Here is a 12,190-nt window from a genome sequence, read left to right as displayed (position 1 = left end):
GCCACTTTTTTAAAGGCAGTAAATGAGGCTGAATGAACTGTTTTGCTGCCAGACAAGGCTCTGCTGATAGCCAGGTGTAGCGGTGGTAAGGATTCACTCCATTGCTGAAAAGAAAGCTCTGCTGTTGGGACAGCTTTATGTAGGCCCTAACAGTTTGTGGGCACCGTTTTTCACCGTTATAGTGCAATTCATTTTGGGGGGGAGTTAGCCCCACCAGGATTTACAGGCTAAAATGTCCACTGGGCCTACCCCTTGTTAGCTTTAGATAAATGGTTTTTAAAAAGGCCTGATTATATAACGCAATCTATATCGACGCTTTAGTCCGCAGAGCTTTATGCTAGAAACAAGCTATAAAATGCAAGGGAAAGACGTGACTCCAATGCTAAAGGAATATCTTTGCTTGGGAAGTAATGTGTGATTCTGTCACTAATTGACGATCAACATTTCAACAGGCTATTAAACAACATACCAGTGGTGGAAAAAGTACCCAATTGTCATACTTGTGTCAAAGTAAAGATACCTTAATAGAAAATGACTCAAATAAAAGTGAAAGTAAAATACTCCTTGAGTAAAAGTCTTAAAGTGTTTGGTTTTAAATATACTTAGGTATCAAAAGTAAATGTAATTGTTAAAATATACTTAAGTATCAAAAGTAAAAGTATAAATCATTTTAAATTCCTTAAATTAAGCAAACCAGACGGCACCATTTTCTTGTTTTGTATTTTTATTTACAGATAGCCAGGGGCACTCTCCAACACTCAGACATCATTTACAGATAGCCAGGGGCACTCTCCAACACTCAGACATCATTTACAAACAAAGCATGTGTGTTTAGTGAGTCCACCAGATCAGAGGCACTAGGGATGACCAGGGATGTTCTCTGTTTAGTGAGTCCACCAGATCAGAGGTACTAGGGATGACCAGGGATGTTCTCTTCATAAGTGCATGAATGGACCTTTTTCCTGTCCTGCTAAGAATCCAAAATGTAACGAGTACTTTTGGGTGTCTGGGAAAATGTATGGAGTAAAAAGTACATTACTTTCTTTAGGAATGTAGTAAAGTAAAAGTTGTCAAAAATATAAATAGTAAAGTAAAGTACAGATACCCCAAATAAACGACTTTCATATTTTACTGTTTCGCTGCTAGACAAGGCTCCGCTGATAGCCAGGTGTAGCAATGGTAAGTATATTTTACTTGAGTACTTTACACCACTGTGGATTTTACATGACTGGACAGGGGCGCAGCCATGGGGGAGCCAGGCCCAGCCAATCAGAATGAGTTTTTCCCCACAAAAGGGGATTATTACAGTCAGAAATTCTCCTCTGCAGTTTCAAAGAAATAATGATTTAGAATGAAATAATAATGAAATGAAAAATGCCTTATAAGGCTATACAATCATTCTACAGTGCCTTTGAATGAACTTTTAGAAACACCAGTTGTAACTGGTTCTGTTGCTCTCAATTTTTACAGTTGATAGACAACTTCAGCTCTGTTCCAAACTTAGACTATCCTCTTTTTTAACAACATCCTGTATAGAAATCACAACCTCTCCGGTGCTGCAGCATGCGCTCATTAGTTGTCATGCGCTGTTGTGATATTAAAAGATTCTGCTTGTCTCCAGTCATGTAAAATAATGTGGAATTGCATGAAATGCTTTTATAAAAGGCAATTTTTTTCTCAGATACATTCATGCAGTGTTTTTATTATAATGGAGATCTTTTCACACCTACCCTTGTCCGCGGTGTAATGTGAATCCACAACCTTCTGGATACTTTACCATGTTGGCTAATGCTTCCAAAATGAAGGACAGTTTCTAAAACTGCATATCTAAAGGCTCTGGTCTCTGCTCTGAGTGAGGGTAAATGGTAGGCATGTCCTCTGCTATCCACTTCATGTTTTAATTATTATTTTGTGCATAGGGGAGGGTCACTTGGTTTTTTTCAAGCGTTCAGGTAGGGTCGGGTAAAAATATATTTTACTGAAGGGAGGGCCATCCATTTTCATGTCAGAGTGGTCCGATTTTCTTCAGATATCCCTCATTATAAATAACGTACAGTCCTTTAGAAGGAGTGCAGGGGCGAATTCAGTTATTGCACACACGCACTTCGCAGAGTAGGCGTTCCCTAACGGAAATATGCAAATACATACTAGACCACGCCAATAGGATTTTGCTAGCTGGTGCTTGGCTCTGCCCACCTCCATGCTTGTTCTGCCCACTATGCTTCATTTGCTCACAATGGAAACGACAGGCTGTGGTCTATCTTGGGTTAGTTACAAAAATCTTTGGTACTATTGTAGTAATTGTTTATACCATTTATTAAAAATCTTATTGCACCCACATCATACATTTTGTTCTTTCTCTCTTTCACATTATTGCTTCTCCTTTGTCATTTTCTTTTCATCTCACATGGTCTGTGAACTTGAATAACTATGGAGTCGGGTGTCTCTCTCCTCTGTCTCCTCTCCTCCTCTCACTGGTCACCCTCTCTTAACTCTTATCTGTGTCTCCCCTGCTGCACATTGCGTAGCACTGAGCCCACCGCTCAGTGCTCTCTCCTCTCCACTAACTCTCTCCTCTACCTCCTTCCCACCTCTCCTGTACCCAGTAGTCTCCTATTCTACCTATATCTCTCTCCCCTCCTTTCCTCTACTAATATCTCCCCTTCTCCACCCATTGCTCACGCTACCCTCTATCCATCTTTCCCCTCCTTTCCTCTACCAGTCTCAGATCTTCTCCACCCATCTCTTTCCCCCTCCTCTATCCATCTTTCCCCTCCTTTCCTCTACCAGTCTCAGCTCTTCTCCACCCATCTCTTCCCTCCTCCTCTATCCATCTTTCCCCTCCTTTCCTCTACCAGTCTCAGATCTTCTCCACCCATCTCTCCCCCCCCCCCTCTATCCATCTTTCCCCTCCTTTCCTCTACCAGTCTTAGCTCTTCTCCACCCATTGCTCACGCTACCCTCTATCCATCTTTCCCCTCCTTTCCTCTACCAGTCTCAGATCTTCTCCACCCATCTCTTTCCCCCCTCCTCTATCCATCTCTCCCCTCCTTTCCTCTACCAGTCTCAGCTCTTCTCCACCCATCTCTTTCCCCCTCCTCTATCCATCTTTCCCCTCCTTTCCTCTACCAGTCTCAGCTCTTCTCCACCCATCTCTTTCCCCCCTCCTCTATCCATCACTCCCCTCCTTTCCTCTACCAGTCTCAGCTCTTCTCCACCCATCTCTTTCCCCCCTCCTCTATCCATCACTCCCCTCCTTTCCTCTACCAGTCTCAGCTCTTCTCCACCCATCTCTTTCCCCCTCCTCTATCCATCTTTCCCCTCCTTTCCTCTACCAGTCTCAGATATTCTCCACCCATCTCTTTCCCCCTCCTCTATCCATCTTTCCCCTCCTTTCCTCTACCAGTCTCAGCTCTTCTCCACCCATCTCTTTCCCCCCTCCTCTATCCATCTCTCCCCACCTTTCCTCTACCAGTCTCAGATCTTCTCCACCCATCTCTTTCCCCCTCCTCTATCCATCTTTCCCCTCCTTTCCTCTACCGTCTCAGATCTTCTCCACCCATCTCTTTCCCCCCTCCTCTATCCATCACTCCCCTCCTTTCCTCTACCAGTCTCAGCTCTTCTCCACCCATCTCTTTCCCCCCTCCTCTATCCATCACTCCCCTCCTTTACTCTACCAGTCTCAGCTCTTCTCCACCCATCTCTTTCCCCCTCCTCTATCGATCTTTCCCCTCCTTTCCTCTACCAGTCTCAGATCTTCTCCACCCATCTCTTTCCCCCTCCTCTATCCATCTTTCCCCTCCTTTCCTCTACCAGCCTCAGATCTTCTCCACCCATCTCTTCCCCCCTCCTCTATCCATCACTCCCCTCATTTCCTCTACCAGTCTCAGATCTTCTCCACCCATCTCTTCCCCCCTCCTCTATCCATCACTCCAGTGCCGGATGTAAACACCTGCTGTACCTCAACTCAACCTCAGCTTCTCTCTTTCTTGCTCTCTCTCTCTCTCTCTCTCTCTTTTCCTCCCTCCATTGCAGCTCTGTGTCTCTCTTTTTGCTCTCTATCACTTTCTCGCATTCTCTTTGTTCTTCAGAATATAATCAGTTCAAATTTGTCATCACATCCGTAGAAATGTAATGTTGCACCTGCCTGTTTGTTAGCATGGAGGGAGACATGGTTTGGTTGCTCAGTATTAATGAGGTCTGGTCCCTCTGCTGTGAATGGAGGAAGAGAGAGAGGGAAATTATGAAAAGGCAGAGGATAAGCATAAATAAGGTGACACGGGCTCCTATTTGTCAGGCATTTTGTTCAAGCAGAAGGGCCTGTGTTTTTTTGTGAATGTGTGTGTTCGCTATGTTTCCATGTGTTTACATTATAGTGTGTGTGAAAAAACTGGGTCATGTTTACCTTACACCTGTGTAACAGTGTTGCTGCCGTCCCTCTCCTCGTCCCAACCTGGACTTGAACCAGGGACCCTCTGAACACATCGACAACCAGGTAAACAACTACTTCAAGGTCTCAGAGTGAGTGACGTCACCGATTGAAACGCTACTAGCGCGCACCGCTAACTAGCTAACCATTTCACACCAGTTACACCTGCAAGGATGATGAGCACCACTGGGAGAACATCCTCCCTTTCCCTCCCTAATTTCTCTTTGACTCTCTCTCTTTCCTCCCTCGTTTTTCTCTTCCACTTGATTTTATTTTCTCTATCCATCCCTTTCTTCCCTTGCCCTTGTTCTTTTCCATGTCTTCTCCCCACCTATCTTTCTTTCTGCATCTCTCCCTACCTTTCCATCCCTCCTAATTTATTCCCTCCTCTCAATCTCCCTCCCTCCTCTTCAGTGAGAAGCCCCAGGCAGTGAGCAGCCTGTCAGCTGGGAGGTTGTGTGGAGTCAGCCGGTTCAGTCCAGCCTTAGTCACTGGGGCTGAAACAAACAGCCACATCTCCCCACTGTCCTGTCTGGCTGTGACCCTGAATGAGCAACCAGAGAATGGGCCTGGGCCCCAGGGCCATGGGGGACTGGTCCTAAATTATAAAGCCATTACACCCACACTAATTTTACTTTAAAATAATGAGTAAGGGGGTGTACTGAAGGACTTCGATGGGGTTGAGGTCAGGGCTCTGTGCAGGTCAATAAAGTTCTTCCACACCGATCTCAAAAACTATTTCTGTATGGACCTCGCTTTGTGCAGGGGGGCATTGTCATGCTGAAACAGGAAAGGGCCTTCGACAAACTGTTGCCACAAAGTTGGAAGTACAGAATCATAATTCAGGGCGGCAGGTAGCCTTGTGGTTAGAACGTTGGGACACTAACCGAAAGGTTGCTGGATCGAATTTCCGAGCTGACAATCTGTTGTTCTGCCCCTGAACAAGGCAGTTAACCCACTGTTCCCCGGTAGGCCGTCATTGTAAATAAGAATTTGTTCTTAATTGACTTGCCTATTTAAATAAAAATGTACATCTAAAATGTCATTGTATGCTGTAGCATTAAGATTTCCCTTCACCATGAAAAACAGCCTGAGACCATTATTCCTCCTCCACCAAACTTTAAAATTGGCACTATGGGGCAGGTAGTGTTCTCCTGGAATCCGCCAAACCCAGATTCATCCGTCGGACTGCCAGGTAGTGTAGCGTGATTCATCACTCCAGAGAACGTGTTTTCACTGCTCCAGAGTCCAATGGCGGTGAGCTTTACACCACTCCAGCCGACGCTTGGCGTTGCGCATGGTGATCTTAGGCTTGTGTGCGGCTGCTCGGCCATGGAAACCCATTTCATGAAGCTCCCGACTAATAGTTCTTGTGCTGATGTGGTTTCCAGAGGAAGTTTGGAACTCATTAGTGAGTGTTGCAGCAAAGAACATATGATTTTTATGCGCTACACTCTTCAGCACTCGGCGGTCCCGTTCTGTGCACTTGTATGGCCTACCACTTTGCGGCTGAGCCGTTGTTGCTCCTAGACATTTCCATTTGTAACGCCCTGGCCATAGAGAGGGGTTTTTGTTCTTTATTTTGGTTAGGCCAGGGTGTTACATTGGGTGGGCGTTCTATGTTCCTTTTTCTATGTTTTTGTATTTCTTTGTTTTAGGCCGTGTGTGGCTCCCAATCAGGCACAGCTGAAGTTCGTTGTTGCTGATTGGGAGTCACACATAAGGAGCATGTTTTTCCTTTGGGTTTTGTGGGTAATTGTTTCTGTTGAGTGTTTTGCACCTGACAGGACTGTTTGGCTGTCAGTTTTCTCGTTTTGTTTTGTGTAGTGTTCTTTATTAAATTAAAATCATGATGAACACTAACTCCGCTGCACCTTGGTCTACTCTCTCTCACGACAGCCCTTACACCATTTCACAATAACAGCACTTACAGTTGACCGGGGCAGCTCTAGCAGGGCAGAAATGTTATGAACTGACTTGTTGGAAAGGTGGCATCCTATGACGGTGCCACATTGAAAGTCACTGAGCTCTTCCGAATGGGCCATTCTACTGCCAATGTTTGTCTATGGAGATTGCATGGTTGTGTGCCAGATTTTATACACCTGTCAGCAACAGATGTGGCTGAAATAGCCGAATCTACTAATTTGAAGGGGTGTCCACATCTTTTTGGCCATGTAGTGCATCTTAAATTGCACGTGTGTACGTTTGCGTGCGTGCCTTTGTGTGCGTGTGTACATATTTGTGTGAACACTTAGCCGTATTTATTTCCCACGGCATTGAGAGTGCATTTACCCTGCTAGTCTGAGAACCACAGAAGTAGAATCTCAGCCAGTGAGGCTCTTTGTACTCTGGGTTTCTCACTGATGCCTCAAAGCGCCCTGCACTCCTTTAAATAGCCCCAGTTGCTGAAGAAACAATTAACCACGAATGTGATGAAAGCCAAGTGGAACAGTGTTTAATGTGCTCGCCGTTGCTTTCTGCTCCCACCATCATCTGCAGTGAAATGAAACGTTAATTAATACGTCTCCAAAGCTTCTCCCACATGTTTAATTAGGGTTGAATCTGGAGAGGCCCAGTGCTGGGGATGAGGGCCACAAATGAGGATTACAGAGGCATCCATCAGTAGCAAAGGTTAAAGAGTCAAGACTGGAAATGACCATAACTATAAGCTTGATGACAGATCGTATTTTATAGGATAGCTAATGAAAACAAAAATGAATGAACTCCTCACTCTGGTTAGTGGTTGGTGATATTTGGGTTTAGGCTAACAGCTGGTTTTGTGATCAACTCTTTATCAACATTCTCAGTAATAACCACAAGCACAGGAGTACAATCTTCACAACTGAAACAAACAGATAGAGCAAGCACGGGTTGATTGAACTGATTTGTTGCAGAGTCATGCTAATCATTAGCATTACCTGCAGCCTGGTTGCTAGCAGCACTCTGTCACTGTCTCCCAATGGAATAGAGGGGGTTGTCTCTGCGACTGCCTCTGTGTCTGTCCAACTGGGTGATCTTACAGTCAGCTCACGTCATGACTCAGCAATCAGCCTATTAGTCCCAGTGACTCTGCATTTATTCAGACGGAAAAACACTCCTCTGAAACAACGTCAAAGGAACTGTGTGTGTGGCGGTGGGGTGTGGTGATAGTGGGGAGGGTGTATGTGGGGGGGGGGGGTGTATGTGTGTGGTCAAGGAGAGTTCCTCTCGCGTATCTGCCTGTGTGCTGTGAAGGTTTGAATGGATATGCCTGGTGCCCTAAAATGATGACATATGTCGTGCAGCAATAGTTGAGTGGGGATTAGAATTCTTTCTCGGGTCCGCTCATAAACCGAATACCCAAGATCTGACCCGAGACATAGTTGTGTTCTGTGGGTGTCACTGAGTAGGCTAATACCCCATTTCATGTGTACACACTCTATAGGCAAGGCTGTACATGTGCATGTATGTATACCACCAATTAACGGTTTCTTTTACTGTTTATTATCTAATTAATAAATTATTGTATTTATTTATACGTTATATAACAACATTCCAACCTTGTTTAGCATTAATATCTAGTCCAAATATGGCATTATTCCACTCTCTGTATCTGTTTTGGTCAGTCTTAATTGGAGACTTTAATTTTTAAGGCGGAGCACAAATTCCAATATTGTGGCTAATCCTTATTGTGGCTAGCTTCACACAGGTGTGGGAACCAACTGCTGCCTCTCTGCTACTGCCCAGTCAGGAGGAAGAAAGAGTGGGAATTGCACCACCGTTGCACTGGTCATCCGCATCGGCTTGTCGTTGAGTTAGCAATTGGATTGTCATGGTAACAGCCAACTACCAGACCGAATATGGATGACTATTTAAATCAAGTGTTACTCAAATGCTATGTTGCTGTGGCTTGCTACCAGAGGAGGCTGGTGGGATGAGCTATAGGAGGACAGGCTCATTGTAATGCAATAAATGTAAAGGTATCAAACACATCAAACATATGGAAACCACGTTTGACTCTGTTCCATTTATTCTATTCCAGCCATTACAATGAGCCCGTCCTCCTATAGCTCCTCTCACCAGCCTCCACTGCTTGCTACACACACTTGAACGTGAGCACGCAATCTCCATACAGAGCAGACTGAGAAAAGGCACAGCAGGCAGTATGTGAGCTCTGTACAGTGCAAACCAACAGACGGGGTAGGGAGTGGGTGATGACATCACGACGACTTGTGGTCAGTGGATTCAGAACAACAGTGACAAACACGGTATATAGAAAAATACCCAAAAGTGCACTTGAGGAGTGGGAGGGCAAAGGGGAAGGTCCTCTGACACAGGTAGACCCCCCTATCTGTGCCACTAGCATAAAGCAGCTTCTCTGGATCCCCACAAGGTAGGAGTTCGTCCTCCCGTTAACCAGACAGGCACTCACAAGGTATAGACTGCTGATCACTGTCCATGGTGCTGAAATTGTGACATCTATTCGATAATAGGCTTTCTGTGGTGCCAAGGCATGTGGTCTAGAGCTTTAGCTAATGGATAAATGTTTATTGGTAGGCCTATTTGGTCATCATTTCTTCATGTTAACATTTCACAACGCTATACATGGTGTCGCAATGCTGCCATGTTTAGACTGATTGCTGGCAGCAATAATGTAATTACTTGTTCAGTAATTAAAGTTGGAAATTCAAACATTGCAGATTGTTAAATAACTTTTCGATGCAATGAATCTCTTTCAATAACGTGTTGAAGGAGAATGAGAGGCTCAATTAAAGATGTTGTTCAATTGCTGTATTTGAAGCACCATTCCCTTCTACTCAGTTTCCCGGATGTTGCTAGGGCAATCAAGCTGTTTTTACCAACCCTGTAACTGTCGCTTCTGCGGAGAGATAGTTTTCTAAACTAAAACACATAAAGAGCTAGGCCTGCCTGAGAACCATTAGGCTTCCGGTCTGATATGCGCTTTTAAACACGTGAGTAAGCTTCATTCATTGCTCTGACGCCGTCGTAGCCTTGACAATGGAATTTGTCCACTGATATCCCCATACTTTCAATCAGTTAAATGCTGCATTGTTCAAGGCTTGAGACACTTTTTGTGGAAAAAAGTATTTCCGCGCTACAGAGGGCTACAACGGTCCGCTAATAAAGGACTAGTAAAGGCCCAGTGCGCCACTTTAGTGAAGAATTTTTTAAAATATTTTTTAAATTATTATTTATATATTTTTTTAATTTAGATTTTTTTAGGAGGTGCTTCAGCACCCTCAGCACCCTTACTTCCTGCGGCTATGACAACAAGCATGTCTGTATAACCTCTCCCCTGTGTGACAGAGGTAGGATGTGGAAAAACAGCAGGACTCTTCCCGCATTCACGTGCTATACGGAACTAGGAATATCTTGCTAACTGGTTGTAGTTATACACTTGCCACATTCCACGAATCAGAAAGTCAGACATTTTAGAGTTTCCAATTAATGACCAGCATATGAACGCAGCGTCTCTCCTCCTTTCCTTGACAGTAAAAGCCACACTGACTGACTAGTAGTGCAAACCGTATTAAAAAGGAGTGGGTGGGGCAATGTGTCATAGTGCTGGTGATGGAGCTATCTGAGTGTGTTTCAAATGGGTCTGCGATGTGGGCTTTTAGAGTGTCATTAAAGAGGCCCCGTGCCATTACTGACAACGTCTGTGTGTGACTCAGATAGAGTCATCATGTGTAGTATGACATGGAGGAGAGTGTGTGGAGTGGAGGTTCCAATTAGGATTGAGGTTCTCCCATGGATTTGAGAGGATCCTGTTGTCTTCCCATTCTCTCTCTCTCTCTCTCTCTCTCTCGCTCTGTATCTCTCCCTCCTTCCTACTCTTCACCCTTATCTTGCATGAGAGGAGACGGCTGGGGATTGATGGCAAATATAATTTTCTTTATCGCCTTGGTCCTCCTGCAGTGAGCCCTGCATACGCACATGTCCACACACACACACACACATACACACACACGAACACACACACACCACAGACAAACACACACATACTTGAACACACTAAACCACAGACAAACACACACACACTTGAACACACTAAACCACAGACAAACACACACACACTTGAACACACTAAACCACAGACAAACACACACACACTTGAACACACTAAACCACAGACAAACACACACACACTTGAACACACTAAACCACAGACAAACACACACACACTTGAACACACTAAACCACAGACAAACACACACACACTTGAACACACTAAACCACAGACAAACACACACACACTTGAACACACTAAACCACAGACAAACACACACATACTTGCAGTAACACACTCTCTCTTTTATGTACCACACTGAACCTCCACAGAAGGTCTCCTGTTAATTCATCATTGTTCATAAAACTCCCTCTATTTGTCTTTCTCTGTGCTTCCAGTTGTCGTACCAGTAACAGGAAGAGTCTGATCCTGTCCACCACCTCCCCCACACTGCCCCACCGCCCACACTCTCCTCTGCCCCTCCCTGGACACCTCGGTACGTACTACAGCCGTCTCGGACTGCAAACATCTTACTGTAAACACGTCATTATACAGTACCTCTCCTCCTCTCGCATGCTCTGTCTGTTTCTCTATTCCCATTCCTTTATGTTTCCAGGAAGTAGCCCCCTGGACAGCCCTCGCAACTTATCTTCCAGCACCCCGGCACACTTCTCATTCGCCTCCTCCAGAAGGTAACAGCTCCCTGACACTGTGTGTGTATGCATTCGTGTGTATGTGTGTGTGAGAGAGGGAGGGAGAGCTGAATACCTGTTAGATGCAGGTCTAGCACCTCCCAGTGAGAATGATCACACCTCTCAGAGTCAGTGGTGAGAGGAAGCCAAAGAGCCTAGCCAGGAGGTCATCCCTTCTCTTCCCAGTCAGTCAGTCAGTCAGTCAGTCAGTCAGTCAGTCAGTCAGAGTTAGAGGAGCAGAGGCAGGAGCAGTAATAGCTTCCTGTACTCACTGCTCTCGTTGATCAAATCCTTCTGCCTGTCTGTCACTGCAGCATGCTGCAGCCCCATAGAAACACAATGGCCAGGTCACTCCACTCTATTCCCTCTCCCTTCGGATGGCTCTGATGACTAATACAATACGGTGGATCAGTTGTGTTATACAGGATGTGGGCGCCGCCTCCTTCGCATATTTCCATATTAGTTCCATTGGTGGATGCATTGAGGATGTTGGACATAAGTCTGATGCGCTCAGGTTTAATACTGTACATTGTTTTTCTCCTCTGAAGGGCGGATGGTCGACGATGGTCCCTGGCATCTCTGCCCTCCTCTGGATATGGCACCAACACGCCCAGCTCCACGGTAGCACCGATTTACCCTGCTTTGTCTCATCTCATGGATCAATGGCATTTTCCTAAAAAGCTCTTAGTCTTTTCTTCAGAACTTGCTTTCTTCCACTTTCTCTTTCTCCTTTGTCTGACTTACTTCACTTTCTCTGTCTCCTTTCTCTTTCTAACACCATGGTACACTCTTACTGTCTCTGTCTCCTTTCTCTTTCTAACACTATGGTACACTCTTACTGTCTCCTTTCTCTTTCTAACACTATGGTACACTCTTACTGTCTCTGTCTCCTTTCTCTTTCTAACACCATGGTACACTCTTACTGTCTCTGTCTCCTTTCTCTTTCTAACACCATGGTACACTCTTACTGTCTCTGTCTCCTTTCTCTTTCTAACACCATGGTACACTCTTACTGTCTCTGTCTCCTTTCTCTTTCTAACACCATGGTACACTCTTACT

General features: G+C 45.0%; 1 protein-coding gene across 1 annotated transcript in view; it reads left to right on the top strand.

Moving 5' to 3' along the window:
- LOC106607040 (microtubule-associated serine/threonine-protein kinase 1) overlaps positions 1–12,190 on the top strand; it is a 57,561-nt gene that overhangs the window by 25,332 nt on the left and 20,039 nt on the right. The window contains exons 3-5 of the mRNA XM_045720333.2: positions 10,838–10,935; positions 11,056–11,131; positions 11,680–11,752. Coding sequence (XP_045576289.1) covers positions 10,838–10,935; positions 11,056–11,131; positions 11,680–11,752 — 247 coding nt within the window. The remainder of the gene's footprint in view (positions 1–10,837; positions 10,936–11,055; positions 11,132–11,679; positions 11,753–12,190) is intronic.

The sequence above is a fragment of the Salmo salar genome, chromosome 06 (genome assembly GCF_965601325.2).
Source record: "Salmo salar chromosome 06, fSalSal1, whole genome shotgun sequence".
In the NCBI taxonomy this organism is placed as follows: Eukaryota; Metazoa; Chordata; class Actinopteri; order Salmoniformes; family Salmonidae; genus Salmo; species Salmo salar.
The sequence above is the reverse complement of the archived record's forward strand: the minus strand, read 5'-3'. Positions and strand labels throughout refer to the sequence as shown.